This window comes from Gadus morhua, chromosome 3 (assembly GCF_902167405.1).
Source record: "Gadus morhua chromosome 3, gadMor3.0, whole genome shotgun sequence".
NCBI classification, from domain to species: domain Eukaryota; kingdom Metazoa; phylum Chordata; class Actinopteri; order Gadiformes; family Gadidae; genus Gadus; species Gadus morhua.
The window spans coordinates 22,268,509-22,287,837 of NC_044050.1; the positions used below are offsets into that span (position 1 = coordinate 22,268,509).

At 46.1% G+C, this 19,329-nt stretch overlaps 3 protein-coding genes across 5 annotated transcripts; 1 reads left to right on the plus strand and 2 right to left on the minus strand.

The window, feature by feature from the left end:
- Positions 1–305: 305 nt before the first annotated feature.
- On the minus strand, positions 306–7,646 carry opn6a (opsin 6, group member a). The gene is made up of 6 exons (XM_030351080.1): positions 7,106–7,646; positions 3,615–3,820; positions 3,430–3,529; positions 3,108–3,212; positions 2,073–2,296; positions 306–1,631 (listed from the first exon to the last, which is right to left on the minus strand). The coding sequence occupies exons 1-6, from the start codon at positions 7,230–7,232 to the stop codon at positions 1,185–1,187; spliced, it is 1,209 nt and encodes a 402-aa protein (XP_030206940.1). The 5' UTR covers positions 7,233–7,646; the 3' UTR covers positions 306–1,184.
- A 977-nt stretch (positions 7,647–8,623) lies between these two features.
- On the minus strand, positions 8,624–16,943 carry LOC115540080 (spastin). 2 transcript variants are annotated; one of them, XM_030351073.1, is made up of 17 exons: positions 16,247–16,943; positions 15,310–15,396; positions 14,523–14,606; positions 14,044–14,130; positions 13,634–13,770; positions 13,199–13,323; positions 12,947–13,040; positions 12,485–12,559; positions 12,287–12,358; positions 12,007–12,082; positions 11,581–11,672; positions 11,278–11,357; positions 10,328–10,370; positions 10,162–10,241; positions 9,985–10,055; positions 9,693–9,733; positions 8,624–9,373 (listed from the first exon to the last, which is right to left on the minus strand). In XM_030351073.1, exons 1-17 carry the CDS (start codon positions 16,602–16,604, stop codon positions 9,248–9,250), a joined length of 1,728 nt encoding a protein of 575 aa, XP_030206933.1. In that variant the 5' UTR covers positions 16,605–16,943; the 3' UTR covers positions 8,624–9,247. The 2 variants fall into 2 exon arrangements, with proteins under 2 accessions (XP_030206933.1, XP_030206932.1); XM_030351072.1 differs by having other exon boundaries at positions 13,595–13,770.
- Positions 16,944–16,985: 42 nt separating this feature from the next.
- dpy30 (dpy-30 histone methyltransferase complex regulatory subunit) lies at positions 16,986–18,976 on the plus strand. 2 transcript variants are annotated; one of them, XM_030351086.1, is made up of 5 exons: positions 16,986–17,041; positions 17,689–17,729; positions 17,904–17,951; positions 18,609–18,754; positions 18,831–18,976. In XM_030351086.1, the coding sequence occupies exons 1-5, from the start codon at positions 17,032–17,034 to the stop codon at positions 18,901–18,903; spliced, it is 318 nt and encodes a 105-aa protein (XP_030206946.1). In that variant the 5' UTR covers positions 16,986–17,031; the 3' UTR covers positions 18,904–18,976. The 2 variants fall into 2 exon arrangements, with proteins under 2 accessions (XP_030206946.1, XP_030206947.1); XM_030351087.1 differs by lacking the exon at positions 16,986–17,041 and adding an exon at positions 17,212–17,465.
- Positions 18,977–19,329: the final 353 nt, after the last annotated feature.

Below are 19,329 nucleotides of genomic sequence, written 5' to 3' on the forward strand. Positions count from 1 at the left end.
TCAGTGTCAGAGAGTAGGCTATTATAAACATTTTAAAAAGTTGATAATATAAAAAAAATTGTTGAATGGTAGCATGCAATTCCCCCCAAAAATGACGATTTTAGGTGGAATGGATTCTCTAGGTGAAAAATTGTGGAAGGAGTAGGGTCGCATTATTTGTAGAGAATAGTAAATCAAGAAACAATAAAGCCTAAGAATAGGCTGCTTGCAGCACTCAACTAATTAGTTTTGGATCAGAGAATATGATCGAATCAGACAATGCATTATTTTTTGATGAGTAAGGAGACATTAATTTAGATCATCACTAGGGTTGTATGTAACTTTAATGGGCTACTCTGGTAGCCATGGCTATTTACAACAGGAAAGATGATGCAACGTACAAAATACGGGTAATACGTTTGTGGAATTTCAACAAATGTGCAGACGTGAACTCTGCTTCATCTATATGACCTGAGAAAGCGCGATCATGCATGTCACATGCATTCGTTCGGGAACCAGATAGCTCTTAACTAGTGCTGTCAAGCAATTAAAATATTTAATCGCATTAATGTCATAGTTAACTCACGATTAATCGCAAATCTTTTTTATATGCTAAATATCTCTTGATTTCTTTGTCCCATTAATTTTTCTCATTTTAATGCTCTTATCAACATGGAGAAGTGCATCGGCTTGCCTTGTGCAAATGTTTTTTTATTGATAACAACATTGGCATATACTGATCAAAACAGGACGATACAAAAAAAAAAGCCTATAGTGCAATTAAACGATGAACATACAAACATACTGCCTTGAACATAGCAGTCAGGCTACTGCTTCTTTGTTTTGAGCCAAAAATAAATAAATTGCGTTAATCTCGCGGTAAAAAAATGTATGCCTTTAAAATTGGTTCACGTTAATGCCGTTAATAACGCGTTTAACTGACAGCTCTACTTTTTACCCTTTGAAACCACCTTCATCTAGGAGGTATTGCTGAAAGACCCAAATGTGAATTTAAAGTGAATATGTTTAAAGTAAAAATGAAACCTTTTAGAGTTAATATGAAACATTGAAAAATGAATATTTAACATTTAAAGTGAATATTTAACATTTAACAACAAATATGATTTCTTTACGGTGAATATGAACCCTTACTGGTTTCAACTGCATTAAGGGTTTTCCTACGATGGAGAAAATCTGCAACCATTTCAAAGTCTGACGCATATCGACTCTCCGTCGGTCTGCGAGGGCGGGTCGGCGGGCGGGGGGGGGCTGCCGAGGCCTGAGTCCATGGGCGGGCTCGGGGGAACGCAGGGCTCCCTCGGGGGCCCCGGCTCCCCGGGGGCCGCGTACTTCCTCTCCCTGGCGTTGAGCGGGGCCCGGGCGGCGGCCGGCTGGGGGCTGGGCCTGAAGCGTTTGAGGCGCACGGCCTCGCGGGCGTGCGGCGTGCAGGGCAGCAGCACGGCCACGTCGCTGCGGAACTTGGAGCTGAGGCCGAAGTAGATGAGCGGGTTGTAGAAGCTGGCCGACTTGGCGAAGAGGCGCGTGAAGATGCTGGTGAGCACCGGCACCTGGAAGCCCCAGGCGGACCACATGGACACCACGGCGTACGGAGACCAGGCCAGGATGAAGGCCGTGCAGATCACGATGGACACCTGGGGACCACAGACCAGGTTACCTGACCTGTGGCTCGGGGCCGCATCTGGCGCAGTGGTACGGTCGGAGTGGGAGGATTGGTTTACATGAGCTACTGGTTATGACAGGATCTCTCCAGGGTCACACAAACAATACATGTTACACATATACCCTTGTTACATATATTACATTCTGATTAATTATTCATAGAATTATAATAATTATTATTGTTATTATTATTACCGACGTTTATGGTGTGTACAGACCGTGGTGCTGAAGCTAGTGACTGGACCTTAATATCAGACCATGGTGCTGATGACTGGACCTTAATACCAGACCATGGTGCCGATGACCGGACCTTAATACCAGACCATGGTGCCGATGACCGGACCTTAATACCACAGATGTCGGCTGTAGCCAGGAGCAGAGTGTTGGTGCTAGGGACCGTGTGTGTGTCTTACTATGGTGACGTCTCTCTCTATCTTGCGCTGGCGTTCGCTGATGTCTCCGTCGGCTGTGAGGGCGTTCCCTCGCTTCACGGTGTTGATGATGGACACGTAGGAGAACAGCATGACAGACACGGGCAGCAGGAAGCAGCTCACCAGGATGGAGATGATGTAGGACTTGTAGACGCTGGAGTAGCTGGCTTTAGCCCAGTCTATCTCACAGGTCCCGTAGCCGCGGTCTAGACAAACAACAGGCCGTGGCTTCATGCTGGTCCAAAGTACACTATGAGCGGGTCACATTGAAGGCATTCTCGTAGGAAGTCAGAGGAACTTAAACTACTGAGTGCTGCACCACCTCGCCTTCTAACCCAGCGGCTCGAGAGATCAGAACGAAGTACTAATAGTTTGTTATTAGTGATTGCCATAACCCTAACCCTAAGACATGAGCGCCTTAACAAGGATGTAAACGAGACGGTCTAGAAACAATTGGTAGTGTTGTCAGCTAACAAAAGATACAAATAAAAATGCAGCTCATTTCAACGGGTTCGGAATAATTTAACTAGTTGCCACGGGTTATATTGGTTTTAAATCGCTTCAATGGGTTTAGGCATGTTTTAACTGGTTAAAATGGTTTGGAATTTGAGTCCTCATAAAATTTGCTCAGTGATTAACTCACTATAACCTTGTTCAACTGGTCTCCACAGGTTTGAACTTATAGTAACTGGTTTCAACATGTCTTATCTCGTCTCAAACTGTTTTAAACAGTGCAAATTAGTTTGAAGTAGCAATCTGATATGGTTTGAAGTGGTTTAATGCCATGTGAACTGGTTAGAACTGGTGTTAAGTGGTTTGAGGTGCTGTGAAGTGATTGTAATTTGTGCGAAGTAGTTTTAAACTGTGTGAACTGGTGTTAGGTGGATCTAGGCGATTGGAGGCAATGTTAACCGGTGTGAGGCTGTGCGAAGTGGTTTGAGGCGATGTTAACCGGTTTGAGGCTGTGTGAAGTGGTTTGGAGTGGTTAAAACCAGTGCGAACAGGTTGTATTCCTACCTGTGTAGCTCCCCCAGCCCACTAGGGGCGCTCCAGACCAGAAGGCAGCACTGGCCCAGATGCAGACCAGACACACGAGGATGGTGGTGTTGTTGATGAGGTGAGCTGAGGACAACCAGAGTACACGTTATAGATACTACATGATAATCAAAAGTATCACAGCATACAGTATACCATCACAATATATGATACTGCAGTTTATATATGTTTATGATAGTCTAGTGGAGTGTTGTATGAGTATGCAAGTATTAGTGTATATTACTAAGTAGTAGTATGTGTGAGTATGTATTAAATATTAGTATGTATTAGTATGTGTGGGTACCTCGGGTGGGGTGACAGCCTCTGACGTAGCGTGTCATGCTGATGATGGTGAGGGTGTTGATGCTGCTCAGCCCAAACACCAGCGTGAAGAAGCCATCCACCTGCAACACACCATCACCATGACGACACCACTATCACGGTCTGGGTGGCGTGGGCGAGTGCTGGACAGGCAGGACGCCTTCTTACCTGGCAGGTCCAGACGGAGGACACCAGGTAGCCGTTGTCCTTGAAGACGTTGAAGATCTCGATGATTCCCCGGGAGTACCCGAACACGGAGATGCTGGCGTCGGAGAAGGCCAGGTTAAGGGTTAGATAGTCCGTGGGCTGGAGCGAGGCACGCTGCTTGTACAACACAAACAGAACGATGCTGTTCCCAAACCAGGACAGCCAGCCTGCGGGACAACACACGTCGACGCACGGACATTAACGCGCAGACGACGACGCCGCGCACGTTAACACACACCGTAAAGGGCTGATAATGGTTTCACGTTGACGCAATGCAAGGGGGTTTACAGACCCATTACGTCCTTGTGGACCCTCCTTGCGACCACCGCAAGGGGGTGACGTGCGCCTCCCAAAAATGTTAAAGGCCCACTATGCAACTTTTTTAGCCAAAATTACATTAAGAATGCAGGTTGAGAGTTATGCTGATGGTTCTGCATTCATTTCTGGGTCGATTGGTGGGTGTGTCATTTTCCCATGTGGCCTCTACAGTGAAAAAGCGCATATGCAACTTGATGTGTTCGGACCGAGCGCACCCGGATGTGACGCGGCGGAAGTATCCTCGAAAATGTAGTCAGATTGTAGTTTCGAAAATGCTTTACGGCACAGACACACACCCAAACATGGCACCGGCTAGATATAAACAGCCAGTTGCGAGGCAATTTGGCTTGATTTACCTTAATATAACAGGCTAGGAGTCATTGCGGTGGTTCCATTATACATTTTTGTTCGATTGTTCGTTGTTTCAACTCCCCCTTGCGCATCTTGGCGGAGAAAATGAATATGTTTCTGCCGGCGACCCGCCGCCCACTCTCGCGGGAGTCTCGGGTCTCGCGAAGTAACTAATTACCGCCAATTGTTACATTCATCATAGATCAGCCGACTAAAAAGAGACAGAGAAACCCAATGTCGGAGGAACAGAAGAAGAGAAAGGGGAGACTGACCGACAGAGAGGCCAGACACGAGTAAACGTTGGGCAAGCTTTTCAGGAATAGCGTGAACTGAAAGAAAAAGAAGACTTCAAACCAGACTCCGACTTAGCCGTGTTGCTTTTGAAATTGAAAGTACCCTTTGGTGAACTTTGTCCTCGTGGTATTCTTGATGTTGATAGTCTCTGTACAAATGTGTTTGCTCAACCATTTTGTTGTGAGCCCTGTACAAATTGTTTTCTCGACCGTTTTGTTGTGAGCCCTGTATGTTTCTAGCTTGCTTGGTTGCAGCCATATAAACACCTTTGTTTCCATTGGTGTTTTGCTGTTCGTCTGTCTCGTCCCCCAGATACAGACTGAATCCCAGAATCCAGGTTCTTGTTTATTTCGATTATTATGTTGGCCAACACTCTCACACTGATAGTTCTGTTCAACCTAAGATAAAACAATTATAATCTAGGATATAAATTCTCCCCGTCAACTATAAAAAGGATGGCTTTATGTTTATTGCAATACAAATACACCATTTTAAAAATGTATAACCTTGCCTACACTTTATGAACATTTACTTCGGACATGGCTCAACGCATTCGCCGGCTTCTTTGAAAACAAATGCACATGGCTCGCGTAGAAGTGCATGGGGAAGGGTCGTCAACGAGTTGTTACGACAAAGTTGTAAAATATCTACTACGAAGCTGTAGGGGGCGCTGTGTAGAGAAATGTGCGTGCCAAAACCAAGAAAACGGCGAAGAAATTCCCGAAGTTGCATAGTGGGCCTTTAACCTTGCGTCGAGTCACAGCAGCGAGGGCTGGGATCGGTCCGCTCACCTAAAACCGACGCAAAACCCAAACAGGTTCACGGCTGCGGGGAGGCGTCTTTGTGGTCCTTGCGTTACGTTTACGTGGAACCATAATCAGCCCTTCACCCAGGGGGCGCTCCGACTCACAGGATGAGTGAAGGACACAGTGGTAGGAAAGGGCTGTTCCTTTGGGTCGGTATGACTGCTTTCTGCTCTACCTCAGACGCATCGTTTGCAGAAGAGGTGGGGGGACATCTCCCCACCAAAGTCAAAAAAACTGTCAGTTTTCAAAATTTATTTATAGAGAGATAAGTAGAGTGTTGACTGAATGCTTGTTTCTACTAATGTGATGGGACACTCATGGGGATCCTGTCCTGGGACTAGAACTGACTAATCGAACCCTAAAACCAAACTCATGGGGAAACCCCTAAACATAGAACTTAAAATAACCCCCTAAAACACTGCAATAGAAACCCTTTACCCTCAAATCTAGAGCTGAAAACCAACCCCAAAATACAACGCTATGGAAACCTCTAACCCTATCCCCCAACCCTAGAATTGAAAACGAAAAACCCTAAGACCCAGTCAATTGAAACTTCTACCCCAACCCTAGAACTTAAAATTTCACCTTAGTACTAGAAATCAAACCCAAACACCCAACCCAGAGAAACAACTGACCTTAGAACCGACAACCAACAATCTAAACCCCACTAATAACGACCCCTTACCCTAACCCTAAAAAACAACCTAAAAAACAACAACCTTCCATTCAACCCCCCACTAAAGAAAGCCAGTTAACTGGTATGGACGCAGTGACGTGGGCTGTGGCGGTTGGGGAATAATTGGATTATCTGGGAGTTAACCCGGAGACTGTTTCTCGTACTACACCATCAAGACTGAAAACCATCTGTCTCCCTATCTGTCTCTCTGGTGCCTGGCGGTCAGCATCATTACTAGAGCCGTAGTATCAACATGAGTATTTATAGAAGGATAATTGATAAATTAATGGTAAGTGAAGGTTCATCTCTGAACGCTCTCAATCCTGATCTCCTCACCGCTATAATCCAGATAAACTACAACGGAAACCAGACATCAAAATACTCCTACTAATATATATCCTTACATCCTACTTGGTAATTACCACTACATAGAAGTACTAAATAAGTACCAATACATCGAAATACTTATACTTATGAATAGGCCTACCTTTAAATTGACCTCTACCAATAAATACCCTTCCATCCTACTTAGTAAATGCCATTACATCTGAATACTTAATAAATACCCTTGCATCTAAGTACTTCTACCAATAAATACTCTTATACCCTACTTAGTAAATACCACTACATAAAAGTACTAAATAAGTACCACTACATCTTAATACTTCTACCTATTAATACCCTTACATCCTACTTATTAAATGCCACTACATCTAAATACTTGATAAATATCCTTGCATCTAAGTACTTCTACCAATAATTATCCTAACATCTTAATACTTCTACCACTAAATAACCCTACATCAAAATACTTCTACCCATAAATATCTTTACATCCAAATACACATACCAATAAATACCCTTACATCTAAATACTTATTATAGGCCTACCAAAAAAAAAATCCCTCTACTCAGTAGTTAGTTCTGGCCGTAAGATAGTTAGTATTTCAGTCAAAAAGTTCTTTAAGAAGTATAAACACACAACACTGCGTGTTGTTGATACCGACCAAGAACAAGCAGGTAGACCCCGATGATGGTCTCCCCCTGGTCCGACAGAGGGGGGTCGCGGGCGGGCAGGGTGTAGTTGTTTCTCCAGTGGGTGCTGGCCCCCTGGAAGCCGATAAACGCCGACATCGTCTCTCCCCCGGCCGCAGACGAGCCGTCCACCCGCCTCACAGCAACTAGTCTGGAGGAACTATCGTCTGTCCGCCGGTAAATCCGGTCTAATTATACTAGCGCTCCTCGGAGGGGGTGTCGTCGTGATCTCTCTAAATCTCCCGGGTCTTTCTCAACACTTTGTTCTTTATTTTCCAATCTATTAGACTTAACTGGTGGGATCTGTCCCTACAACAGAGCCCTGTCTTCCAACAACTTCGCGTCACAAACATGAATCCGTTTGCAGAACTTTTACATCCTTATTGGAATTTCTTGATGAGAATAAACAGCGGTCTTCTTCTCATTCAATAAAGTCAAGTTTTCCGTAGTAATCCCCTTAATACTGAAATATGCTGGTATACTGAACAAATAAGAGTTAGCATTAGATCAGCGTTGTAGCGGGGGGCTTGAAGTAGATCACGGTATTTTCCTCTCACAAGTGTTAGATACAATTCCCTCCGTAGTCTCCATTTACCATACCGAAACATGCCGACGACTTTAATAAATGAAGTGAGTTAAAAGCAACCCGCGATTGGACAACTTTCTTCAAGAATATGCAACATACCTCAGCACTATCGACATCAGGCCATAAAGTTACGTTCTGGTTGGATTCTAATTCATTCGGCGTTAAGTTCACTTAGGGTCAAATTTAGTTGAGCCCCTACAGATAAACATTAGTTGGACAGAAGAATGTAAGGCAACTGACTAGACACTAAGAAGGACCCCCCAAAGAAAAAAATCTAAAAGCAGGAGAAAGAAAAACAAAGTTTCATTAACCCACCTTACACATGTTGATGTTAAAATAAACCAATCTCGAAATCTTTTGCATCTCATGAGAGATGGTCCATATATAAATAGCTTCTCATCGGAGTATGTCCTGATGAAGGACTAACTGTTTTGACTTTCAGCCTCATTGACCATATTTAAATTCATTAGCTCTATTTAAAGGGATCTTGCTGAGTATTTTCCCCGTGGCTCAACCCTCGTGACCTTCCCGTTCAAACTCTTTTAAATGAGCCGTGAACCAGACCCTTCACAGGACTCTTCAGGGTGAGGTCCTTCTGGGCCCGCTCCCTCTGAACACCCTCAGCCAACCTTCATCGGGACAGGTGCAAGGTAACCGTCAGCCAATCAGAGGTGAGGCATGCAGCAGCACATGTCGTTTCTCCGAATACCTCTGGGAGGACCCCAAATAGGCCTATAACATTTTCCAAAAATATTGCAATCACTTAGAAATAGCCAAGAAATCTTGATTAATAGTTTCTTACGAAAAATAATACTATTATGCGTTTAATGATAAATTAACTACTTGAGCACCTTAATAATGAAATACCAATTTCACAAATAATGACACAATAAAGGAGCCATAACAAGATTCACTTGTGCATTTTTTATTTGAAGGTAAAACCAATGGAGACTTACTTTGAGAAGCTACAGTAGAGTAAAGGTGACTTTTAATTTGTGACTCTGGGCTGGACCCCAACACAAAGCAACCGAACCGGACCCCAACACAGCACACTCTGGGCTGGACCCCAACACAGAGCAACCGAACCGGACCCGAACATAGAACGACTCTGGGCCAACAGAGAGTAACCGGACTGGACACTACCACACAGCGATTCTTGGCTGGACCCCAACACGGAGCAACCGAACTGGACCCTAACACAGAGTGGTCTCATCTCGTCTCTTTCGGCAGTTATGAGCTCTGCAACCTGAGGATGTCCTGAGGGCAAAGGTCACCAGCTACAAGTGGTGTCCAGTATGTTATCCAGGGAGGCTAGCAGAGGGCAGCACCATCAGCTTGTAAGGCACTGCTTCCTGTTGTCCACCTGACTGGGGTCGCAGGTCAATATGCAGGTCTCCTTGTGAATTGTTTGTAGAAACAGTCTTGGTCTTATCAGAAAGGTGTGTGTGTGTGTGTGTGTGTGTGTGTGTGTGTGTGTGTGTGTGTGTGTGTGTGTGCGTGTGCGTGTGCGTGTGTGTGCGTGTGCGTGTTAGCAGCTGGAGGTGTCCCCGTACTCTGCGTTCCAGCGAGCGTACATCTCCAGAGTCTGAGGAGCCACGCTGCTCCGGATCTTCTTCAGGGACTCCAGGAAGTCCTCACAACGCATGTTCCTCACCTGGAGACACAACACACACACCTCAACACATGGACACACACACAGCCTTTGCCCCAGCCTACCCTACACCTAGGGTCTCCCCTTGTGTGATGTGGATCAAAAGGAAAGACAAATAATTAAAGCGATGGACCACAGAAACCTTTTATGTAGTTCTAATGGTGTTATCAAGTTGTGCATTAAGCATGTACTAATAGTGTTATTAAGGGTTATCAAGCTATTATTGATAACCCTTAAGTTATTGTAGGTTTACGCTTTGCAAATCCTGCTTGGAGGAAACAACATCATCATACTTCCCCTTCTGGAGGGAATGTGGACTCACCTCGCGGGCGGCCATGTTCCTCACCTGGTCCGGTCTCAACTCTGTCAACAAATACATAGAACCATAGAGAGCACAGCCAAAAAGAACATCACATAACTATAGAACCACACAGAACATCCTACAACTACAGAGAACCATGTAGAACACAGCCACAGAGAACCACAACGATCATCACAGCAGATCATACAACCACCTTCGACCATACAGAACATCATAGAACGACATAGAAACATATCGAAGACACAACCATTATATTACAAAGACAGACAGAGGATTGAGGGATGGAGCTCACCCCTGATTGGTCCCAGCGAGGCGTCTTTAGCCAATGCGGTGAGGTCACTTCCTGAGTATCCCAAGGTGAGTCTGAAACAAACCGAAGGTAAACACATTTCCTGTTTCCTGTTTGTGATTGATGAACAGGATCATCCTGTACGGGCAGTGCATGCGACTGAGGAGGGGTGTGGCCTACCTGGCCAGGTGTTTCAGCTCCTTCTGACTCAGTGGGTTTCCATGGCTACCCAGCAGCGTCTTCAGGAGTAAGAAGCGAGTCTAAAAATACACAAAGTCACACACACACAGCTCATCGTCATGTTATCTCCAGACGGCTTGGTAAAGGCTGTGTGAAGTTCTCCTACCTGCTCAGTAGGGGGCGCCACATACACACGCTTGGCAAAACGCCTGCAGAGAAAAAACAAGAAACAACCACTGTTGCAGCTGATCTCAACAAGATAGCCCTCTAGTCATCCCTGCTTACACAAGCTAGCCTACTAGCCAGCCCCTCTAGCCCACTAGCCGCCCCCGCTACACACCAGCTAGCCCGCCCCACTAGCCCACTAGCCGCCCCCGCTACACACCAGCTAGCCCACTAGCCAGCCCCACTAGCCCACTAGCCGCCCCCGCTACACACCAGCTAGCCCACTAGCCAGCCCCACTAGCCCACTAGCCGCCCCCGCTTACACACCAGCTAGCCCACTAGCCAGCCCCACTAGCCCACTAGCCGCCCCCGCTACACACCAGCTAGCCCGCTAGCCAGCCCCACTAGCCCACTAGTCATCCCTGCTCACACCAGCTAGCCCACTAGCCCACTAGCCATCTTGCTACACCAAATTAAGAACCAACGACACCAGCTGCCTGTACTTTGCTGTCATGGAATAACGGACAATTCAACACTCATTTTTCAATTTACATGTAACAACGTAATCTTCACAATGTTTTTGCTATGCTTTATGCTATCACTATAAGTCTATCCATTTATGTAAGAAGCATTTTTTGTCATATTTGTTGAAATTCTATTTATAACCAAACAGCAATCAATAAATCAAATGCTCTGATAAAGAAATAATTGGTATCTGTCTCGCAGGCCTATAATAAGCACGTCCAAATCATTTATTGATGTTGAATGATAATTGGCTATAATTGGACGGCCTGTCTACCCCAACCGGCTTCCTCCGCGCAGTCTGCCTGTGCACTGTCAGCCTGCCCTAGCTTTATGATATACAATGTTGGCCTGTGAAACTGGAACCGTGGAAGGACAGACGCAACGACAGTGCCCCCCAGTGGTAGAGACGGAGAACGGCAGGCTGACCTGAGCACCGCTTCGTCCAGCTCCTGAGGCCGGTTAGTGGCCCCCATCACCAGGAGCCGCTCATCCTGACCAGACTGGACCTACACACACACACACACACACACACACACACACACACACACACACACACACACACACACACACACACACACACACACACACACACACACAAACAGCACGTGTTACACGTACACACACACACACACACACACACACCAAAACATCTGCTGACAAGTCTAGCTGACACAGCTTAGCTGAGATGCTAGCTGACAGCGTAGCGGCTGAGCTAGAGGAAGACGTCACCCCGTCAAACTCCAGCAGGAACTCTGTCTTCAGCCGCCGGCTGGCGTCATGCTCGCCCTCCCTCCTCTCACACAGCAGGCTGTCCACCTCATCTACACACAGACAGACAGACAGGGAGACAGACAGACAGGGAGGGAGGGAGGCAGACACACAGACAGGGAGGGAGGGAGAAAGACACAGGGAGGGAGGGAGGCAGACACACAGACAGGGAAGGAGGGAGGGAGACAGACACAGGGAGGGAGGGAGGGAGGGAGGGAGACAGAAACACAGACAGACAGGGAGGGAGAAAGACACAGACAGACAGGGAGGGAGGGAGACAGACACACAGACACAGATGTTGTTTTAGGTCACACCGTCACTTCGATTGAATTGATCTGAATCCTTAATTCAAATGAATGGAAACAGGAGTAGTTGAGTGATCCAGACCGATGAAGATGACGGAGGGCTGGAGCTCTCTGGCCACGGCGAACATGGCTCTGACCAGCTTCTCTCCCTCGCCGACCTGGAGCCACAGGAATACTGCTCTAGAACTGCAGCAGGTACTACTAGTAGTAGTACTAATAGATTTTGTGCACTGTATTTAGCCTAGTTTAGAGGTTCTATCAGTGAATGCTAGTGCTGTATTTAGCCAGGTTTGGAGGTCATAACAGTGGAATGCTTGCGCTGTATTTGGCTTAGTTTGGAGGTTATAACAGTGCTATCTCACATATTTGGATGTTAAGCTCGCGGCGCTGATGTTGAAGAAGGTAGCATTGGACTCCATGGCAACGGCTTTAGCCTGGAAGATAAAACATTTCTGCTCACAGAACGCCATCGAAAGGTCAACTGTCAAGCGGCTACAGCTTTACTTTGAAAATCAAACAGTTGTTGCCATGACAACTATAGCTACGGGACCCCCACTCACCAGCATGGTCTTGCCGTTTCCCGGGGGTCCGAACAGCAGGAGGCCCCTGGCCGGGGACCGGAGCCCCGTAAACAACTGGGGGAGAACAGCTGGAGTCAGTCACCATGGTTACAACAACAACACACACACACACACACACACACACACACACACACACACACACACACACACCAAAGGAGGAGGAGGAGGAGAGGAGAGGGGGAGGAGCAGAGAGGAACAGGAGAAGGAGAAAGCAGAGGAGAAGGAGATGATGATGAGGAGCAGAGAGGAAGAGGAGGAGAAGGAGATGATGAGGAGGAGGAGGAGGAGGAGAGAGCAGAGTAGGAGGAGGAGGAGGAGAAGAAGAAGAGAGCAGAGGAGGAGGAGGAGAAGAAAGCAGAGGAGGAGAAAGAGGAGAGGGGGAGGACAGGCGTGGGTACGGGAGAAAGGAGAAGAGGAAGAGCAGAGGAGGAGTCTCCTCACCTCGGGTCGGAGGGCAGGGAGGATCACGATCTCCTGCAGTGCCTGTTTAGCTACTTCCTGTCCAGCGATGTCATCAAACCGCACAGACACGCCGCTACGCACGCACGCGCGCACACGCGCACGCGCACACGCACACACGCACACACACACACACACACACACACACACAAAATTTAAGGCTGCACAACACACCTTACTAAAAAACACATTATACTATATAACACACACACACACACACACAATGGAAGTTACCTGTGGACGACCTCGTTGAGGATGAGGTCGGCCATCTTGGGGTCTACATTCCTCAGGTTCCTCACGTCTCTCTTCGGGGGCGGGGCCTTCAGGATGCCCGCTTTACGACCACTTCCTGCTTTCACCTGCAGACAGACCCAACCCCCGGTTGCCCTTGTTATCATTATTATAACGTTATGATGATTAAGTTATTAAAACACCATGATTATAATAATCCCGTCATTATGTCCCGTAATTATGATCACATTTTTATAACACTGTTATTATGATCACGTTATTATAACACTAATCATAATCATAAGAACGTGATCATGATCGCGTTATTGTGTTTGTGTTGTTATGATCATAACAACACGATTATGATGCATCATCAGAACTTGCTGATGGGTCTCCCACCTTATTGCTGTGGTTGTGTGGGGGGGCCCGGTCCCCCACCTTATTGCTGTGGTGTGCGGGGGCTCGGTGGGCAGCTGAAGGGGGCGTGGGGCCGACGGAGGTCTTGGAGGTGGGCTTTGGTCGAGTCAAGGGCTGGCTTGAGGGAGCCACAGTCTTCTTGGGTGCGGCGCTGTTAACTAACACACACACACACACACACACACACACACACACACACACACACACACACACACACACACACACACACACACACACACACACACACACACACACACACACACACACACACACACAAGATCAGACACTCAAACAAAGCTGTACTTCTCAAACTCCAGGGTTATGGTGGGCGGGCTTAGGGCCTACCTGGGCGCAGGTGAGGGTAATGGTGGGCGGGCTTAGGGCCTACCTGGGCACAGGTGAGGGTTATGGTGGGCGGGGTGAGGGCCTACCTGGGCGCAGGTGAGGGTTATGGTGGGCGGGGTTAGTCCTGGTGGTGTAAGTATCTCTTTGAGGTGAGGACCCTGACACCACCTTGGCTAAAAGAACAGCAAAGAGAGAGACAAACAAATAAAGGTAGATTAGATAATCGATCAATGGTTTGGAGAAGTTCATTCATAAAAGTGGCATAAATTAGCTTGAGTCCAGAGGGAGTTCAGCTGTCGCATGCAGTTTGGGGCATGTTTTCGAGAAGCCATCTAGCTAGCATGTTGTTCTTACATGCTCTCTACAATATATCAGGCTAGCATGCTAAGAAGCAGTTTTAAACATGTTAACCTGCCGCCCACCGCTTAGCACACTGTTTTTCAGCGGTGGTGTACATGTTGACAAGCAGTTAACATGCTAAGTTGACCAGTGGTGGTGTACTTTACACACAACATTTACATGTTGAGAAGAAGCTATTCGGCTAATTAGTGGTGATGTGCTTTACCCAGCAGTTCCAGTCTGTCGTTAGCCATGATGAGGTTGGTGGCCATTTTGGACTGTAGCCGTTTGTCTCGTTCTGTCGTCTCCCCTGCAGGAAACATTAACACCCCACCAGAGAATCGACTCATCACTTCATCAACAGTTTAACAAAACACTTGATCCGGCATGTTCTTTTACTTTTTTGATTTATTTTACAGTTAGAGATTTTAAGTAAGGTTCAGAACAATTTAAGAGAAGGGGAAATATCCACTGTGAGACCTAGTGTATTAGAGTACAGTATATTTCCTGTGTGGCCGAGTGTATTAGAGTCACAGGAAACATACTGTACTCTAATTTAATTATTAGAGTACGGTTTATATGGAAACTGTATGATGTAGTGTATAAGAGTACAGTATATCCTGTGTGACCTATTGTATTAGAGTAGGTATATATCCTGTGTGACCTAGTTTATTAGAGTATGGTATTTACCCTGTGTGACCTAGGTCCTTGTGTATTAGAGTACGGTATATATCCTGGGTGATCTATTGTATTAGAGTACGTAATTATCCTGTGTGACCTAGGTCCTAGTGTGTTAAGAGTACGGTATCCTGTGTGATCTAGCCAGCCACTAGAGAGCAGAGCGTAGATACCAGAAGACCCGGTCGATTGTGTATCCCTCTACTATCTATCCTGTCTCATGAATGGTCAAACCAATATTCTCTGGAGTAAGTCAGACTCAGATGGGTAATTATAACTCGGCTGAACTGTGCAGTAGTAAACAGGAAGTCCCTTCCCCAGGCGTATCTTCTCACCTGTTCCTGGACCGAGGTCGACGGAGATGCCTCTCTCCAGCTCAGCGATGCCCCGCTTGTACCACTCTACAGCCTGCAGCTTGGGGCCTGAAACACACACTATACTGATCAAACAAAGTATCCTAACCGAACGTGAGCCACTACGGCCTGAACAGAGGCTACATGTTAGACTGAGTACAGTACCACAGTACTGCATCCACACCATGTACACAATCAACACATTCCACATGGATCACATGATTGATCCCCCAGGGCATTGCTATGTGGAAACCCAGTCTAAGTCGATTCATAGCAATCAATGCGTACTGTGATCGATACATACTGACCCAATTGGCACGTATTATATTCAGAGATTTGTCCAGAGGTCCTTTAGAAAGTTTGGATCAAACCTCCATTACAGAACAGAAGCCGCGATCAATAGACTTCATAGAAAGGTCTTCACAAACATCTATTGACCCAATATGTTCGCGTGACCCAGGACACCTGGGGCAGTCTGTTGCTGGTCTACTTTTCTGGTACAGGCTGGTCTAGCTCTGCTGTCTTGGTCCAGGTTGGTCTAGCTCTGTTGTCCTGTTCCAGGCTGGTCTAGGTTTACTTTCCTGACCCATGTTTTTTTCGGTAGAAGCTCTTTATAGAAGTTTGACTGGATTTTGTAACAAACACAACACATAAGGCTTCCGTCCTAGAAGATACGGCCAGCTCTACATCAGAACTCAAAAGATCTGCCAATTTGAAAATGAAATAAACACATCGCTTCATCGTTATTTAGAGACCACAATGCTCACGTGGAAGCTTTATGATCAAGCAGTTGGTCGCTGTTCATGACATTCGTCTTATGTGCAAGAAATTAATGATACACCATTGAATACATTTTTAAAAATACCATTACACAGCACAAATAAGACATTAACTAGCCAACTAAATATTCGTTATCCACCTTTCTCCTCTTCGTCGATCCTGAGGGCCACCGATATGTACTCGAAGGCTTGCTTGTGGTGGTTCCAGACCCTGTCGCTGTCTTGGACCTGCTGGCTGTCGCCGGGCTGGTCGCTCACGTGCCCGGCTGTTCTCCCAGTGAGCACGGCAGGGACCAGTCGGCCGTACAGCCACAGCAGGATCGCGCTGAGCTGCACGACCAGGAGCCGGAGCAGCGACAGCACCGCCAGCAGCGGGTAAGCTCCATAGTGGAGACTCCGCTGGAGGAGCGACGTCTGGTCGCAGGTGTCGCGGTCCGACGGTGCCGAACCAGGCAACCGCTTTTTCCTGCCTCTCCCTCCCCAGCCTGCGGAGCTCATCTCTCCGACTCTACCAGGTCCATGTCAATGGGACTTGCTGTCGGTCTGGCAGGTCTGGGGTCTCTACCACACCAGGTCCCCCACCCGGTTATAATAATCCAGATCAGGAGATTTAGGTCGCAAATAAATCTTCGAGGCGAGGGTGTTGCACCAGTGTGTGCCTTTGATGTCTGCGTCTGTCTGGCCGCTGTCTCTCCATCCAGCACAAACACACTTCCGGTGTACATTCAAATAATTGTAAAGGTTTGTATTACAGATTCCTTAATGCGGAAACTATAGAAACTTTCGTTTTTTAAAACATTTTTTACTTAATATTCGTTCTGTTAGATGTAAAGCATTTACAACCGTTTTCAACCGTTTTCCTTATCAACGACGTAAAATGCGTAAGTGCTACGCAACGTATCTTGCGTAACATCTAACAACAAACATGGCGGACGGTGAGTCAATTGTTGTCCGGGTTCACGGTCTTCTTCTTCTGCTATTTATAGTTTCACTGCTCCTCTAGTTCTACTTTCCGTGCAGGCGTGTTGGAAAGCATTGGCGAAAATACTAATCTGAAAATGCCTTTATAAATGTGTGTTTCTGTGAAGTTATAGCCTCTATATACGATGCTTGGTTGGTATCCTGCCGCTCTTCCAACGTTTCGGTCCATAGAGCCGCCTGGCTTGCGGGCCAATGCTAAAGAAGATGAGTTTAGTTTATGATTTGTTTAGTTCATGATAAGTACGTGGTTATTTAAGTTGATTCCTTTAGTTCAGTCAGGAGAAATAAGCCCGAAGATGTTTGGGCAGCTTCCAGGATGACAGCATTACGCCGACTCTTTCATCCCTTGTAAATATATCCGCGGGTTGTCTCAGAAAGGTATATCGAATGATTCAGGTTTAAAACCCTGGATAAACCATCACACCGCTGATTTTTCATGCAGTTCTCAATGTATTGCTCTATTTTTTTCTGACAGTGCATTGCGGCTATGTTGCTAGCCAAGCTAATAGTATAGCGGGGTGACTTGCATTAGTGAGTCTAACGGATCAGTTGTATCACTTGGTGGGAATACTTTCCGTAACTTGCCACTCACCTTCAACAGATCACGCAGACGCAGACCAGTCCATGGAGGGACACACCCCGGTAAGATATATGATCTGTAACCTGTGTGTGGTATCTTCATTAGTTAAACATATAATCTTTAGAATGTGAGTAGTGAATTCATTAGTTATAAATATTTGTACCCTGTGTAATTGTATATTCATTAGTTTGATATCTAAATAAGCAATGTGTGAACCGTATTTGTTTCCTTTTTAGGTGACGGAAAACCCGCATGCTGAATATGGCCTCACAGATAATATCCAGGTAACATCCACATATATCTGCAACATTCAGGCTTATAACACATAAAGGCAACCTGTATACCACACATTGGCGGCTCCTGAAAAATATCACAGGGGGTGGGCAATTTTTCAGATTCATTCAATAGGTGCATTAAGCAAGACAGCATAATTTGTAGTTGGATGATTCACTCATACAGAGATCCTTCTTGTGTCCACTAGATGGCAACTCCATAAACAATAATCGTGTAGCTCCACAATTAATTATTTACATCAATCGGATGTAAACTAGCTAAACGGGACACAAGATATGTCCGGCAGCAACATAAAGACAGGGGCAGTATATCAAGTCAAGTATTTATTGACTGACCTTGAAAGTATTGGCTTACAAAAGAAAAATAACTTATCACAGTGGTACATAGAAAAACAATAATTTCACATTCCTCAGAATTGCCCAAACAATCTATTTTCATACACAAATGAAATACAAAATCTGCTGAAAATACAGCATCTTGGTATTTCTTCAGATTCAGGATCAAGAACTTTCACAAACTACAAGTGCAAGCCCCACGGAGCCCATAGAGATTGCATTGAAGGCTATTCTTTGTGTGTATGTCGGTACCTGTATGTAGGTGAGTGTTTACTCTGTGCTGATGGTCTCCTGTACGTTGACCGTTCCTAGAGAATAGTGGAGAATGAGAAGGGTAGCGCAGCAGAGAAGAGCTCCAAGCAGAAGGTGGATCTGCAGGCCCTCCCGACGCGAGCCTACCTGGACCAGACGGTCGTGCCCATCCTCCTGCAGGGCCTGTCGGTGCTGGCGAAGGACAGGTGAGCTGCAGACCCAAACCAGGTGGTAGTCAGTCCTCTCTGGCTACAGCACTGACCTTTGACCTCTTTGTTCCAGACCACCCAACCCCATCGAGTACCTAGCGGCGTTCCTCTTGAAAAACAAAGGCCAGTTCGAGGAGAGAAACTAGCTCCCAACTGAATCCTTAGTCTGTTGTGTACTGTACTTTTCTTTTTTATCATAATAAAGGCATTGAGAGATGAGTTGCTGTTGTGATTCTGTTGACATGCAGGCTCTCTGTAGTCTGAAAGGGGTAGGCCCACTGTTACCAACCAGCTGGTCCAGCAGGACCAGATGATCTATGGTTTAGATACTTGTACACCTAGTCTCGTAGCAAATGTAAAAATTCTAAGACAATGACTGGGTTCAGCCTGCTCTTATAGATTAGTGAGACTACCCTGATTTCACATTCTGTTTCTCTGCAGACCATAATATTCATTGTGAAACACAAATTTGAATATCTGGATGGTCTCAACTATTATAAACCATTACTAAAAGAACGAAACGTTCAGGTTATTACCGCTGGCCAAGTAGCTGAAAGCTAAGTAACATACGG